This window comes from Aulonocara stuartgranti (assembly GCF_965226115.1).
Source record: "Aulonocara stuartgranti genome assembly, chromosome: 11".
NCBI lineage: Eukaryota > Metazoa > Chordata > Actinopteri > Cichliformes > Cichlidae > Aulonocara > Aulonocara stuartgranti.
In genome coordinates, this window is record NC_138947.1 from 37,277,004 (window position 1) to 37,294,220 (window position 17,217).

Genomic DNA, 17,217 nt, shown 5'->3' on the forward strand with positions numbered 1-17,217 from the left:
TCTGACCAAAGGACATGCTTCCAATATGCATAATCTTTTTCCAGGTTCTTCAGGGCACACTTCAGCCTGGCTTGATGGTGTCTCTTCTGCAGTTTTGCTTACTCTGCAACCTCACAGTCCATTCCTGCTCAGGATTCCAGTGACGGTCTCCTATGAGACTACAATTCCTGACTTGGCTAAGTCATTGCCGAGTGTCTTGGCAGTTGTTCTGGGGTCATCGGACACCTCGTTGAAATCTTTGCTTCTTACCTCTATCAGGCTCGTTCTGTATTGTGTGGCTTGATGATACTTCTTACTCCAGTTCTTGACACTTGTGATAACTCTGTATCTCCATCTTCTGCTTAGTGATCAACAATTTCTTTTTCCCGACTCTAAATATTTTTCCTTGGTTTGTGTCATGATGCTTTCACAGGTGACGGCTCAAACACTTGCAGATTTTTATATACTGTGTGTAAATTGATAGATGACCCTCAACTTGATTTTACAAACTGAGTCTTATAAAGCACATCATTGCACAGCTCTGTTTTTCCAAGTGGCTAATAATAACCAGCCTGGCCATCTTTTCCTGAAATAATTCTGTTATTGTGTGTGAATAGAAATAATTCATGCTTTCAAAAGAAAACATATGTCTAATAATGCTTTGTTAAAAATCTGTTGCTCTTTTGTAAAATGGGACTTTTTTGATACACACTTTAAATTTAATAGAGGCACTAATAATTTGTCCTCATGTGGATCCATTTATATACAATCTATGGGTAATAACATTTTGTTTTATCTGCTCTACAACCTATAACCACTGTGAGAAATAAGCATTAAAACCGTGAAGAAGGATTTCTGCCAAACTATCACCTGGATGACATCTGACAAAGAAATAGTTTTGAGGAGGACCTTCTTCATGATTTCCACGCAGGCTGAGGGAGATTCATCCTCACAGTTCTGTAGTGAGTATGTGATTACTGTGTGCCCTGACTCAACTGAGAGAACTGATCAAGTCGGATTTAAACCCTGAGCTGAAGTTCCACGTGTCCTTTGTCAGGTGGGGCGTCATGTGAGACGGTATCTGCCCACGGGAGGACGGACACAGTTCTCATCCCATATCTAGCCTAAAGATGTCCGATCAAACAAGATTTATCAACCATTTTATCTGATGCTCTGTAGGTTTTATTCTAAAATATTAACTGCTCTTTTATTAAACTCCTCGTGATACTTGCTGCTTTGCTTTGACCGTCTCCTGTCCTGTGCAGCTTGTCCCTGTCTTGTGAGTTAGATCTTGTTCCCCAGGTCTGACCTCTCTGCATACCGTCTGTGTCTCCCTCATTGCTGCTGCTGTGTGTTCTGTGGTCCCAGTATTTAGTGAATCCAGCAGTAAAGCTGTTTGTGAGTTTTGGATCCTGCCATGTCTCACACAGCGTTTTATGACATTACGTAGATTTTTGCTGCTCATTATATTCTCATTAAAAAATGTCCATCAGCCTAAAACAAGCTGCGTATGTCAAATTGATCCAGTTGTGTTTTCAGGATAAGAGTCAGGAAAAACAATCTTCCTCTTAGAGTGTTCAAGTTTGCCTCGTGTGTACTGTATGAGTATTTCATGTTTAAGTGTTCCTCTTGTACCTGGCAATGTGCCACTTCCTGTCCACCAGGAGATGGACATCCTCAATGCGTTGATTGTTGGCGTAGTGCAGTCTCTTTGGCAGGTGCTGCTTCAAGTACGGTTTGAAGTGCTGGTCTGCTTTCTTACACTACAAGAAAACAACACGAGCAGAGAGCTGACTGACACGTCTATTTCATGTTTCTTTCTTTGCATCATTTTTTTCTTTTACAACACTGCACATGCTTTTCTGTCTCCACACAGCTTACATGGTCCTATATTATCTTAAAAACAGCACTTACCGTTAGATTGGCCACAACAGCTTTGGGGTCATCTGAAAAACAACAATGAACAGAAGTGAAAAGCATTGCAAAGTAATAATAATCATTTTAAGGGCATACTGTGTCAGACTCCGACCCATCCAAGGTGTGTGTCTGCCTACAAACCCCCCATCTCTTTAAGCTCTGACACGGATACAGACAGCCAGAATCGGGGTAGGATGGGAAAGATTTATGTTATATCTATATACACCTGTAACTGTCATTAACACAATTCAACATTATGACTCCATAATAAAACTCTTATTCTGATGCTTAAACTCCACAGACGAGTAACAACTGTAGCTGACTGGAGTTGGGCCGTTTTAATTTCTATGCAGAGTCCACTGTTCAAACACAGGAAGGTACGGGGACGACATGTGAGAGCAAACACATCATTAGCATTAACATGGAGCCTTTTCATGCACATATACAAGCCTGCTCTCTAACTTGTTGCTCCTGCTGCCCGGTGTCACCGTCACTCTGCCAGTAAATATTGAAGAGAATTCCTTTTTTGGGAAAATCACATAATAAACCAAATGCAGAGACATTATTTGGATACAAAGGCTTTATTTAAAAATACTGGTGGTGACCAGCGCTACCCCTCAGCCTCCAAGTAGACGCGCCTATGGTATCGTTTTGAAAATCCTACGTGACTTCTTTCTTGAGTTACTGTGTTCACAAAGTTGGTGAGAATACAAAACTATGAACTATGAAAACTCCATAAACTGTAGAAATGACTAAATACAGCGTTATCTAGCCTTTAAATGTGACAGTATGCATTTACTGGGACTCCTAAGTCTTTCATTTGTTTGGTTCTGGATTTTGTGCCTCTGTTCAGGCAGACTGGGAAACCTCAGCTGTACACACGGTAACTCCTGTTTTCACTCGGGCTTCACTCCGGTTCAGTTTTGATTTACTCCAAATATCATCGAAGTCTCTTTCATTCCTTTAACTGGCAGGCGAGTGTCAGATGTTGGACGGGTGAAGCTGTAGATAAGGAATGATAAGTGAAGGAGATAGAGACGTGACTGGGAGAAAAAGCCATCCGTCTACTCTTGGAACTGGCACAGTGGCACCGGAGCTGTAGATGAGGGGAGGAGAAGTGGGTCCTCTCTGGGTGTTGGAGATGAGCCTCTGCCTGTTCCAAACTGACGTCTGGCAGCACTCTCAGGAGGGCGTGCTTCTAAGACACTGAGTCTTTTCATCATGCTTTCCAATGTGGATCTCAAGCCAGCGCATCCTTTGCACTCTTAGGCGAAACTGCTGCGGCCCGATGGCAACGAACTGACTCCTTCTGTCACAAAGTCGTTGGACGTAAAGTTGTTTTTGAGTCCACTCCTTTTCCTGTGCTGATGGCGACGAACAACAAGAAGTAGTGTTATTTATGTCACATGTAAAAACGTGTCTTTTTATTATGATTTTTACAGCAGACTGGACGTTTTGATCTTGGTTTGTGAAAACTTCCATTCTTCCAACGAGGAGTAAAAAGAATGCATAAGATGAGATTGCAAACGCAAACATTTGTTTGCAATGTGCAGGCTCATAGTGTCAACACCAGTCTGCTGTAGAGACGACCGACATCAGTAAGGAGAACTCCTCACAGATCCAATGAGGCCGAGTGAAAAATTAGCCCATTAGATTCAAAGGCCTTTTACAAGCCTGGTAATTAAAGTGTCACTGTGAATGTTTGCTAGCACTATAAGGAAAGATGGTCCTGACAAACTAAAACAAAGCAAGTAAGCAAAGTAAGCAAAAGTAAGCAACAACAAGCAGTAAATGGGAAAAGCAACAAGTGCTCATTTTAACTCAGCAGTCAGAACTATTAAAACACTGCTAGAAAAAAACAAATGCACAAATTAATAAAAATAAAATAAAAAAATAAAAAAAACACCCAGCACGCCCCTGCGGGCGGTTTATCCTTCAAGCTCGGGTCCTCTACCAGAGGCCTGGGAGCTTGAGGGTCCTGCGCAGTATCTTAGCTGTTCCCAGGACTGCGCTCTTCTGGACAGAGATCTCCGATGTTGTTCCCGGGAGCTGCTGGAGCCACTCGCCTAGCTTGGGAGTCACCGCACCTAGTGCTCCGATTACCACGGGGACCACCGTTACCTTCACCCTCCACATCCTCTCGAGCTCTTCTCTGAGCCCTTGGTATTTCTCCAGCTTCTCGTGTTCCTTCTTCCTGATATTGCTGTCATTCGGAACCGCTACATCGATCACTACGGCCGTCTTCTTCTGTTTGTCTACCACCACTATGTCCGGTTGGTTAGCCACCACCATTTTGTCCGTCTGTATCTGGAAGTCCCACAGGATCTTAGCTCGGTCATTCTCCACCACCCTTGGGGGCATCTCCCATTTTGACCTCGGGACTTCCAGGTTATACTCGGCACAGATGTTCCTGTACACTATGCCGGCCACTTGGTTATGGCGTTCCATGTATGCCTTGCCTGCTAGCATCTTGCACCCTGCTGTTATGTGCTGGATTGTCTCTGGGGCATCTTTACACAGCCTGCACCTGGGGTCTTGCCTGGTGTGATAGACCCCAGCCTCTATGGATCTTGTGCTCAGAGCTTGTTCTTGTGCTGCCATGATTAGTGCCTCTGTGCTGTCTTTCAGTCCAGCTTTGTCCAGCCACTGGTAGGATTTCTGGATATCAGCCACCTCCTCTATCTGCCGGTGGTACATACCGTGCAGGGGCCTGTCCTTCCATGATGGTTCCTCGTCTCCCTCCTCTTTCTTGGGTTTCTGCTGCCTGAGGTATTCACTGAGCACTCGGTCAGTTGGGGCCATCTTCCCAATGTATTCTTGGATGTTCGTTGTCTCATCCTGGACTGTGGTGCTGACACTCACCAGTCCCCGGCCCCCTTCCTTCCGCTTAGCGTACAACCTCAGGGTGCTGGACTTGGGGTGAAACCCTCCATGCATGGTAAGGAGCTTTCTTGTCTTTATGTCAGTGGCTTCTATCTCCTCCTTTGGCCAGCCTATTACCCCAGCAGGGTACCTGATCACGGGCAGGGCGTACGTGTTGATGGCCCGGATCTTGTTCTTACCATTCAGCTGACTCCTCAGGACTTGCCTGACCCTCTGCAGGTACTTGGTGGTTGCAGCTTTTCTAGCAGCCTCTTCATGGTTCCCATTTGCCTGCGGGATCCCCAGGTACTTGTAACTGTCCTCTATGTCTGCAATGTTGCCTTCTGGTAGTTCAATCCCCTCAGTTCTGACTACCTTCCCTCTCTTTGTTACCATCCGACTACACTTCTCCAGTCCGAACGACATTCCAATGTCATTGCTGTATAGCCTGGTAGTGTGGATCAGTGAATCGATGTCTCGTTCACTCTTGGCATACAGCTTGATGTCATCCATGTACAGGAGGTGGCTGACAACTGCTCCGTTCCGTAGTCGGTATCCGTAGCCAGCCTTGTTAATGATCTCACTGAGGGGGTTCAGGCCTATGCAGAACAGCAGTGGGGACAGAGGTTGTTTTTTCCTTTTGTGGAACAACGGAGCTTCAGGAGGTGCAGGGGCCTTCTTGAACCCCTAACGGTGCGTTCACACCGAACATGATAGACATCCCTAGCTGGTCGCGTGCACATTGACCAACACGAATTGGTCGCGCTTCAAAATATGCAATTTTCACGCGCGTGAAGCGGAAATGTGGGAGGAAGTAGTGCCAGACGGTATGTTTGCAAGATGGCAGCTGTTGATCGTTTGAAGAGAGAGTCTCCCTTCTCTATTTACTGTGGAGAGCAGCGGCGTAAAGGACGTCCTCGCCATACCTGGGTCCATCAGGTCCTCCAGAGGCGTGAGCAGTTTGGTGAGCTCCAGGAGCTGCGTCTGGATGACGACCGCTTTCAGCGGTACCACTGTCTTTCACTCGCCCAGTTTGAGGAGCTGCTGTCCCGCGTCGGTCCCAGCATCGCCGCCTAAACACCAACTACAGGCATTCAATCCCACCTGCAGAGCGCCTGTTCATCTGCCTGCGGTGTGTTTAACACGGTAGTCCTTTATTGATATCTGTGCTAATATATGCTCATTTGAAGTCCCAGTGACGTCCCCACAACGGCTCTGAGCCACTCACAAACCTCTAAAGAGCGTTCCTGCCTTTTTAAAGTTTTCTTAATAAATGGAGCTTGCCTCCAAAATAAACTAACCTCTCTTTATTCTCTTAAATAATCGGTCTCCACTATGTTCCTATATAGTAGTTTATTTTTTCATTAGTATGATATGAAATCAATTCTACATGTTTCAAGTTGTGTGCCAGTATTTGCTGTGTAGTAGAACTGAGACATTAGTCATTACAAAACGTTATTTGAAATAATATTAAACTTCTCGGTGGAGAAAGCAGCTGGTGTCGTACAGCTCCGGGTGATTTGCTACGGCGTTGATGAGCCTTTCCTCCATATTGTTAATGGCTTTGGCTGGGCCCGCCACTTTGAACTAGGTCAGAGCATCACGTCACCAGGCTCCTGATTGGTTGTCGCAGTGCGACTTGAAGCTGGAGTTCAGATTCGCGGTAGATGCGATACGCGTGAATGAACAAAATGCACCACACAAACTGCCGCGCGTATTTCTATTCGCACTTCAAACGCGTCAGTCGTGCTACTTGCTCGTTTTCGCGACGCAAATCTGCTTCTGAATTTTCGCGGGACCCCCAGTCGCGCTTCATCGCGCTCCTCCATTGACTTTACATGTAAACCTGACGCTCTGGTCGCGTCTGTCGCGTTCAGTGTGCACCGTAACACTGCCTCTCTAACCTAAAGCTTCAATTCTGGGCCCATTGTTATTTTCTTTCTGCATTCTTCCTTTAGCTCTCAACCTAATTCAATGTATTTACAACTGTCACTTTAGGAGATATATATTGTAAGCTGGCATTCAGCTCTATATGTCTTTAACCGTCACCATTTGGGCAGGCTGTGCACCCTACTCCATCGTTTAACCTGGATACGTGACCGGAGCTTTAGCACTGACCTCATTCTAAATGTAAACACAGCTGAGACCATGATTACAGCTCTGCTGTATCGTGAAATCATTCATCTTGCTTCTTCTTTTATTCCTCTGTGGCTAAAATCTTTCTCTCGATCCCATTTCCTTCTTTTAAGGAACATTTCTAAACTACGACACATGGTCTCCGCGGCTGAACTGGAGAAAATAATTCTTGCATTTGTGTCATCGTGCTTAGATTACTGTGATGTCCTGTTGACCTGCCCAGATAAATCATTTCTTGCACGTTTCTGAGCAATATTAAAAGCTGCAGCCATTCTAGTAGCAAACCTGCATCACTCCTATTTTATATCCTTTACATCGGCTCCCTGAAGATTCATTATAAAATTCTTGTACTTACATATGACGCACTGAACGGCTCAAGGCTGCCCACTACACAAACTGCTGCTCGCACTGTTTGATCACAGGCTCTCTGCAGTCTGTGGCACTAAGACTGTGGATCCTGTGACAGCTCAGATTAGCTGACTCTGTCCTTCGAAGCAGATCTAAACCTCCCTGTTTCAACAGGCTCTTTGTTGAGACTTGGACTGATTGGAACTTCTTACTTAACCACCTTTTACTTTTTTTCTGTGTCTCGACTGGATGTTACCGTCATTTTCATCTTTATTTTTTCTACTTTGATGTTCAGCACTTTGTGACTCCTAGCCTGTGCAGAGTACTTTCTAAATAAACTTTACTGACTTATTCACTAAGAGAGACTGCGTACACTCCCAGTGAGATCACATGAGACACTTATTTCTCAACCACAGTTATTTTTTCATGTTTGCTGAACAAAAGTGAGAATAAGAGTGAAAAGAAACACAACAAAGACGCCAACTTGACTTCTTACATTTCCTGTTGTTGGGCTGTCTGGAGCGTATTCTGCCTACGGACCCAGGGACGAGGATGATGTCATCAACGCTGGTCATATAGTTACTGAGGAACTCGGTGCGATCGCAGTGGGCCTCTTCCATACCTGTGAACATGTGGGAATGTGAGCAGCTGAAGCCAAAAACCAAGTTCATGCTCCAACAGCTCATTCCAGTTTGGGTCCGGTTTCTAATCACTGGACTAAAGATTGTAAGTAAACCTGGTGGAAACTTACCTGCCCTGATTATTATTGTCACCATACATATCTCAGCTGTAGCTACGTGATATAACATTTAATGTGGGAAACTTTAGTGTGTTGGTCAGAGTGAAAGGTTAAGATCAGCTGATGTAATTGCTAGGTCCCATCAGCTGACGGCTTTTAATGTCCTCTACACGTCTAATTAGCTGTGAGCGAAATAATGTTTTGACCCCTGCTGAGTTTGTAAGTTTTGTAAACTAACATAAAAATTAGAGACTGTTCATTTCAAGTGATCAAAATTACAAATGCAGGAGAGGAACATACAATCACTTCTTCCACTTGTATAGGCTGCGCTATTTAAGCTGCTGGTCTGCAGTTGATGAGCAACTTCACCCCACTCCTCCTTTCAATCTGAATACAGCATGTACTGCTCGTTCACTGCGGCTTACACACAGCAAGCAGAAGGCAAAAGTGTCCACTGTTATTTCATTTCCTCACAAGAACTAATGTGAATGATTCCTGAAGAGTTCAGATCTTCGGCTGGTTATCTGTCTCAGGTGATTACATTAACTGTTTTAATGTGTATCACCTGCGTTCACTTGACCTTCCCTGTGCGTATTTAATCTGTGTTCCACCGTTAGCCCTGTGTCTTAGTCACTGGTAGTCACGCAACTGGAATGAAGCAATGTTATTCTGTATAAGCTTCTGCTTCACAGATGCTGCTGTGCGTGCTGAACATGCCTGCAGTCCTCAAGCATGTAATACCTCCGCACACACCTGTGCTGGTGTGTGTGTGTCCGTACCGTGATCCCCGACCAGGACGATGTTGACACAGCGGTGCAGTTTCATCTGCTTGAGTCCATCCATGAGCTGGCCAATAATTTTGTCAACCATCCTCAGAGAGATGTTCAGCTAGAGCACACAGAGCGAGTCATCCTCCAAACAAACATTTTGGATGTTCCTTTACTGCATGCTTTCCACAAACATGCCACAAGACGTTTGTGCAGATACAGAGTACTTACATCAGTGCTCATGGGCCCCGTTTTGTGTGCGTATATGTCCGGCTGCTCAGAGTGCATGGCGTAAACATAAGGCCTGCAACAAAAGGTGAGTCAAAGTCGACTTCTAGTGGAAGTAACATCAAGAAATAAAGTTTCCAGAGGCTGGTTTGGACTCTTGTGATCCAGCTGCCAACATGGTGAATATCTCACATAGAAAAATAGGTTTTACTGCACACCCTTCTCCTGAGCTGTTTAACAGGTAACAATTAGCAAAGAAATAACCCAAAAAACAACTATTTAATATACTGTTATTGGCCGGATACTGACAACAAACAGATATAACCAATGCCACCGACTGCTATGTTATTTAGGTGATGTTAAAACTTGTTGTTTTTTCATTTTTAGCTATCAGGCAAACTCACCTTCAGCCAGCATTACTCACCAGCTCGTTAAGCAGAGCAACAGAAATGAGCACTGAATGGAGAAATGACTCCAACTTTTATTTAAATGAAAAACGATTGTTTCCACACTTAGTTTGAGCTTAAAGTGCTAGAACATTATATTAACGTTGGCTGATAATAACGATGTTTGCGTAGATGTTTCCTTCTTTAAGGTCACAGGCTTTTTGGTCAAAATCTGTAACTGTAGCTCTTATTACTTAATTTAGGTTGTAACAAAGTGAGGCAAACTGGCAAGGAAAAGAAAAGAAAATGGCAAGAAGAGAGTGAAGTCATCCTGTCATCCTTTAAAGGTATCCAGGCAAATTTCAAGTTTGGGGAGGAGCTAAACAAACCATGAAACCCGTGAGCTGAAAGCCCCGGTTTCAGACTGCTTGAAAAGCTTTCCACACTTGGCACTTTATGATGTCAGCAAGAGCAGATATCCCTCAGATATACATCAGAGAACTCTTATGCACAAGTGGCAGCCAATCAGAAGAAAGCTCATTTAAAGGACTCAAAGGAGCTAAAACGGTTTGTTTTGGACATTCGATGAACTGAGGGTCCCGCTGTGGTACGCTGTGGTACGTATCCACTGCATGGAGCTATTCTACTTTACATCAGTGTCACTTTCTCTGTCTCGATTAATTAAAGAGGGAACAAGCAGTTCCAAATGTCAAAGAAAATGAAAAGGAAGGTAAGAAGATGTAACACAATCAAACATACAGCTCACCTTTCTCCTTCAGGGAGGTGAAGCCACTGCAGCATAGTCAGTATCCTCCTCTCCAAAGGGATGGCACTGGAACACACACACACACACACACACACACACACACACACACACACACACACTGAAGACTACGCTCTACGATGTCTGCACAGTCTCCAGCTGGCTCATCACCTGGAGCAGCTCCCTCACCTGCTCGCTGTTCGCTGGAGTCGAGCTCCAAGCCATTTATGGTACAGGTCTGTCACACATGCTAGAAGATGCTGAACTCCATCACTCTGCTTACAAAGATCTGTACGCTTTGCCTCATTGTCCTGTGAAAATCTCAGTCTCGCTGAGCTGAAACCAGATGGGGCGCTGTGTGAACGTATCAGGCTGTCCTTTTCTTTGTTTCTTAGCTCGGTCCTTCTCAAAGTCTCGCTGTGCTCGTGTACTCGCAGTGGGTTCACAGAGCCTCCACCCAACAACTAATGGTGAGATCTGTCCTTATAGTAAGAGCTCTAACATGAGCTGTGCTTAATTGTTGATTTCCAAACTCAGGTGAACTTTTCCTCTGAAGCGCACTGAATTCTTACCCTCAGGAGAGCCAGCTTCATACCAGCAGGCAGGGTTATGCCATATATGGATCAGTAGAGTATTTGAACACAGCTACACAGCACAATTTATGGTGTCAAGAGCAACATACCGACATGTTAATATGCCACTCCTCACGCATGTACAGTCTTGCTCTGTTTCGCATTATTGACTTTCGCCTTCTCTTCCCTGTAGCTTGTGTTTTGTGCTCGATCTCTATATGCTACTCTTTCCCCTCCAAACCGGTCATGGCAGATGGCTGCCTCTGCCTGAGCCTGCCAGAGGTTTCTTCCTGTCAAAAGGGAGTTTTACCTTCCTGCTGTCACCAAGTGCTGCTCATAAGGGGCTGTCTAATTGTCTGGGTTCTCTCTTTAATACTGTGGGGTCTTTACATTGCAGTATAAAGTGCTTTGAGGTGACTAACATTACAGCCTGTATTTTAGAGAAGGGCAAAGTGTGTCTCAGCATCTAATGCACCGACCAAGCTGCTGGCTGTCATAGAGTCCACAGCTGTCAGCTATCAGGTCTGAGACGAAGCCCGGATGTGTGACACACGGTGGGAGTGGGTGTGAGTGTGGGGGAACAGCAACCTGTGGTCGCACAGTTGTAACACTTTACAGCAGGCATTTCTCTCCCTGTCTGCTGCCTTCCTGTATTTTTGTCGATGCTAACATTTTCAGTTCTGTCCCTCACACCTCCCACTGGGTTTTTGGTGCACTCCCACTCGTTTTCTGTGCCCGTGGTTAGTTTGAGGACCTCCCAAAAAGCTGAACCCAACACAGACTTTGAAACAGGCAGCCAGACAATCCCTGGTCCCTGTTACTATCCCAGGGCCCATAGCGTTGCTGCTAAATCATCAAACTATGAAATAGGTTGTATAAAGAAGGCTTTCTCAAGCACACAGAAATCTCATATGCACTCTCCTGCCTCTTTCTCACACAGCTCTGTCACTGCCAAGTGCAAGAAAAGCAATGTAAACCAGTCTTTGGCCCCCACGGCTCTACAGAGTGGCACGTCTGCGACCCGGCTTCACAGAGGAATCCTGCGCAGTGTAAACAGGCCCATTTGCACTAATTGCTATAAAAACAGCCCACTGCCATCTCTCTGCAGAGATGTACCCCCTGTTCTGTAAAAGCCTGCTTTGCTGACAAATGTGGGCTCCTCTGAGTTGTAGGTGTAATGCAACAGCCCGAGGGAGCATGAACAGCCACATTCTGCAGTCCTGGACAGCTCTGAGGTCACTTACACACATTAACGCTAAGCATGTTTACTTAAACTCTGCAGACTTTCACTGAGCAGGTAAGGACAGCGCGACACAAGCTCAGTATTATTTGGTACCCACAGATGCAAACAACACACTAAATGACTCGAACTGTAGAGAATCATTCTTAATGTTCTTAGTTGTTCCTGAACTGAAGCCCAGCTTAACACAAACCTTTTTACTGGGTGAAAAGTTCAAAAATGTCCTATTGTTGCAGAAGTGAGCAGTTTTCTCTAAACACAGTAAACGGGCTGGTACTTCTACAACACCATTGCTCATTTACCTGAGCCTACACATAGGAAGCATCAGCAAATGATGCTTCCCCTTGGACGGGGATCAATCCACCGACATTCAGACTTTAGACGACCTGCTCTACGAGCTGAAACACAGCCACTCACAATTATGGCATCTTAAGCTATATACAGATGTTCCTGTTTGGTTGGTGAACGCTGCAGCTGCATCACAGGCTGGACATACAGTGTTAAACTTCAGTGTGGTTTAAAAACAGATGATCTACATTACTGTTGTCTAAAAGGCTGCTGGGTCTGACTGAGAAGCCAAGGCTAGGAATCATTTTTGACTGTAATAAAACTGAGATTTACTGAGTAAATATAATTATACTCATCAAGACTTGATCTGACAGACCATCAACTCAAGAAAGAGTTTACTAAGGCCACAGATCAGGAGCACTGAGGGAGCCACAGAGTCCTGTTCAGGCGAACTCCTTTTTACACCCGAGGCGTCGCCTCCTACTGGCCATTAGAAAGACTGCAGGTTAAAACATTTTGTTGTGAAGCTGGAGGTATTGGCACGCATCGCCCAGCAAATCCTTTGACCATTACGCTGTACAGGGGGTGGGACAGTAGGCGGCTATAGACAGGCATACAATGCCCATAGGAAATGTCATTGGGAGGCTGGAGAAGAACTCCAGGACACGTTTAAGTGTTTCCAACAGACAAGTGGGCAAATATTTCCCCTTTTCCAGAAACTATTAATCTGCCTTTGTTACATCTCACCAAACATTTACTAAAACTGCCACATGGTGGCAAACCACATGAAAAATAAGATCAGATTATTACAAACAAAAGAAGAGTGTAACCACGCAGTTACTTTTAAGAAGTGTAATTAATAAGTGTGGACCATGAAGTAAAAGCAAACAGAAAAAGATAACATATAATTTCATTTGGTTTATCAAAATGAAGCACACATTAGAATCTCCATTCGTTTGCATACAAGAAGGCTGATGAGGTTTGTCCCATCTAAAGGCAACAATACAACATTTCATAGTTTAAATGATGGAACTGGAAAATCAGCCTTTGAGTGGATGATCTCTGACCTACCAGAGCTGCACGGACAGTTTGTCACAACAGACTTACCATCACACACACAGTTACATGTCAGTGATACAGAGATTTAGTGTTTGCTGCAGTTTAGCAGCTTCGATATTAGAAAATTAGCAATGTAGTGCTTCTCCAGATATCCATGAGCACAGAGTGAGTGAAGAACCACGAGGTGATCACTGTGTGCACGTGTTTCACTCGAATTTGACCAATACTGTAGGAGGACTAGCAGTTCTTGTAAAACTGAAACAAAATATGAAGTTGACCTTGGTCACAGTTTGACTGAAGACAACCAAGGTGATCACTGAAGCTGAGTTAGACTGAAGTCTCACCGGTCCTGTAGGAGGACAGACGGACGGGCACCGAGGGCCTCAACATGGTAAGAGCTCATTGGTTCCTCAGTCAGCGTTCATATCAAACACAGATCAAGTATGAAAAATAATTAGCAAAACTGCTGAACCGAAGTCAGCTGGTAACTTTTCACATGGCTCAACAAACAGAATATATTCCAAAGGCAGTCGTGACATTCCAGCCACGGCTTTGATCAACCAAGAACTTCATGGTGATGTTACAGTGTGTGTGTGCGTGTGTGTGTGTGCGTGTGCGTGTGCGTGTGTGTGTGTGTGTGCGTGTGTGTGTGTGTGTGTGCGTGTGTGTGTGTGTGTGCGTGTGTGTGCGTGTGTGTGTGTGCGTGTGTGTGTGTGTGCGTGTGTGCGTGTGTGTGTGCGTGTGCGTGTGTGTGTGTGTGTGTGCGTGTGTGCGTGTGTGCGTGTGTGCGTGTGTGCGTGTGTGTGTGTGTGTGTGTGTGTGCAGACTTACACAGGCCAGAAGAAGGTAGCAGCCTTCACTCCTTGTCCTTGCGCTGTGATCCAGATCTAAACAAAGGTCTCAGTATTTATCAGGCCAACACAGATTATTAGGATGCTGCTGTAACACAAACAGTAACATGAGTGCGAGGAAGCCAAGCTCATAAACTGCAGCATGAAGGTGATCCCAGTGTGTGAAGGCACCGGCGTCTATTAGTCCACCTGACACTAACGCCTGTACAGCAGATTGCTGACGCACATCAATTACTTTTTAATATGCTAACAGTGCTGGAATGCTCCTTATCAACTCTTTAGCTCAAATTTGAGTAAATCTACAGCTGATTTCAGTCACTCCAGCCTCTGCTCTGACTGATTTGTCCTTCCACTTGTGTAGTCGACTCTAAAAGAAAAGCTCTTGCTGTTTCCTGGCAGTACTTACTGGCTGTCCTCCCCACCAGCGGTGATTGAGCTTCTCTCGGCCTCTCAGGGTGAAGATTGCATGAAACCCTGGGTCATACATGGAGTTTCCAACGATGCCATGAGACTCCGGGTAAAGCCCCTTGGACAGAATCAAACCATTATGTTTCGGTCAGTAATGTTTGCTGTCTCACGCTAAATAAGAGGAAGCCTCGAAATCCTGCCTAATCTAAACCTCAGGCTTGGTCTCAAATTTCAGCAGTGATGTTGTTCCAAAGGCATCACACAGAGCACAAAAAACAATACCTCTGCACCCAAAGACCTCTCCAAAAACAGCTCATCGACAGGATGCCTGTAAATTTAACGCCTATAGTGAAATGCAGTCGCTTACATCTGTATGATCAGGACACAATTATTGCCCCCTTTGAAATGTAAAATCTGTCTGAAAATGCATTTTAACAGAGCAAGGATAACAAAAACAAGAAATTAGTTTAGACTTAAGAAAAGAATTGTTGATGTTCACAAACCAGGAGATGGATGTACAAAGTTAGCACAGAGTTTCCAAGTGTCACGAGCTGGAGTGAGGACTGTCATCGAGAAAGACAGTACAGAAGAAGCCTGACAGAGGTGGGAGGTGAAACAAAGGCTGAGAGATGTGTTTAAAGACCCCGGAGCAACAAGACACTAATGAATGAGTTAGCCATGTGAGGAAGTGCAGTCTCAAAGAAGACGATCCTGAACAGGAACTGACTGTGAGGCTGCAGACCAAGGAAAACCCAAGCCAGACTGAAGTATGCCAAGAACAACCTGGAAAAAGACTATGCCTGCTGGAAGGGCATTCTTTGGTGAGATGCGACAAAACTAGAGGACTGAGGTCACAGAGATGCTGCTGAAGTTTGAAGAAAGAAGGGAGAGACGTGCAAGCCAAAGAACACTGTCTCCACAGTGAAACACGGTGGTGGGAGCATCGCTTCAGTGCGTCTGGAACTGGTAATCTGGTCAAGGTGGAAGGAGCCAAGATGAAAGAAGGATTTGTGAAGACTTTAAAGAAAATGTCAAGCAGCCAGCGACAAAACTGGGTCTGGGTTTATATTGTTTTCCAACACAACAGGGACTTGAAACATACGTTGCTCCTGGTAACAAAGTAGCTCCCGAAGACCAAAGCGAATGTTACTGACTGGACTGCACAAGTAAAATAATGTAAGCATGCAAAATAAAAGCAGGACGTTTGGAAACGTTGTGATAAAAAGTCTTTGCTCTGTTTAAAAGCACTAAAAAAATGAAATCTTCATAGACTGCAGCCGGATCCATGAGAACATCACCAAAGAGCTTTATCCATTTGACACAATTACATTATTAATCACAGATAAATACAAAGAATTTGTTGACTTCATAAATGATTTCTGTTACTACAGTCTTGTGGCACTTCTTACTTTGCTGAAATGAACATGTAACCCTGTGGGACAGACATATTTTATCACAACAACCCAGTAGCACAGAAACACAAGTGTGCCATGACTTACTGTAGCCAGCGAGTAGAGATTGGGGAAGGTTTTCGTGGGGTAAACAGGTCTCATGTACGGCGCATGGGTTCCACATGTTCCTCAAAAGGACACAGCAAAACAAATTCTTAGACTACGGCAGACGCACAGCCTGCCAGAGCTCGTGGCTTCATCAGTGTCACGTTCACTTCCTAACAGGGAACTCTTCACTCCTCGTTTCAGAACCGAAAGCTCATGTTTTACAGAACTTACTGAGCTTCTCAATGTGAGGGATGACAGTGTTCCCTCTCTTCACATACGAAGCTCTAAATCCATCCATGGACAGGATGATGAGCGGCGGACGCACAAACCTGCATGTGCATGGAAGAAGTTTTTTAAATGCATGAAATCAGACTTGCTCAACCAAGTTCAACCCGCTACCCTCCTGTTGCTTTACTGCTAAGATTTCAACATACCCGGCAGGACATTCAGGAGCCTTGATCTCCTCACAATCGTCCTGCAGCCACGAGGTGTCTCCTGAGGGAACGTGATGAGAGATTAACATGAGCTTTTGTTATGCTTGTATGGAAAAGTGGGAACCAGTGGTTGGTTGTCATATTTTCTCACAAACTGCATGATTCTTGAACGTACTTCTACTTGAGTATTTCCTCTGTATACTATTTTTTTCTCCTCCAGTAAATCTAAAGACATTGACAATCTTAAATAGATGAATTTATCAGCTGACCCCTGAAAGGAAAAAGAGATTAATGTACAAAGCACCAATCTCAAGTCTTTCTCTAACAAAGTCCTTTTGATCCAAAATAAATTTAGCTGATAACACTGGACCTAGAATTTTAAATGCAGTATTATTTACACTTTTTAAAATTTCATGCACTTTAGCTTCATTAAATTTAAACAGGCTGAACCACAGAAACAAACACAAATAAATTAGTTACCCAGTAACTACCAGGTATAACTGTTCGGTAACAGTGAACTCAAGGATAAAGGAACTCGCTGATGTGCTGGTATCCTTGATTATATTCTGTTGTGGTCATGGACAGCTGGGGAAAAGATGGCAGAGCAAGCATTTGTGAAGTGCTGGAGTAACTTACCTTTACAGTAGCATCAGTATCATAGCACAGTTTGTCATTCTGAGTCATTTTGATTTTCTTGTGTTTTGGTGTCATTTTGTATTAAGGTTAATGTTTCTGCTTCAT

The 17,217-nt window shown here is 44.5% G+C and overlaps 1 protein-coding gene across 2 annotated transcripts in view; it reads right to left on the reverse strand.

The window, feature by feature from the left end:
* The window catches only part of enpp2 (ectonucleotide pyrophosphatase/phosphodiesterase 2), a 75,094-nt gene that overhangs the window by 25,912 nt on the left and 31,965 nt on the right, over positions 1-17,217 (reverse strand). For both annotated transcript variants that reach the window (XM_082551015.1, XM_082551016.1), the window contains exons 5-15: positions 16,477-16,537; positions 16,274-16,371; positions 16,043-16,122; positions 14,542-14,661; positions 14,116-14,171; positions 10,129-10,194; positions 8,980-9,052; positions 8,761-8,869; positions 7,739-7,864; positions 1,894-1,925; positions 1,615-1,742 (exon numbers count right to left, since the gene is read on the reverse strand). In XM_082551015.1, the coding sequence (XP_082407141.1) occupies positions 1,615-1,742; positions 1,894-1,925; positions 7,739-7,864; positions 8,761-8,869; positions 8,980-9,052; positions 10,129-10,194; positions 14,116-14,171; positions 14,542-14,661; positions 16,043-16,122; positions 16,274-16,371; positions 16,477-16,537 (949 nt within the window). The remainder of the gene's footprint in view (positions 1-1,614; positions 1,743-1,893; positions 1,926-7,738; positions 7,865-8,760; positions 8,870-8,979; positions 9,053-10,128; positions 10,195-14,115; positions 14,172-14,541; positions 14,662-16,042; positions 16,123-16,273; positions 16,372-16,476; positions 16,538-17,217) is intronic.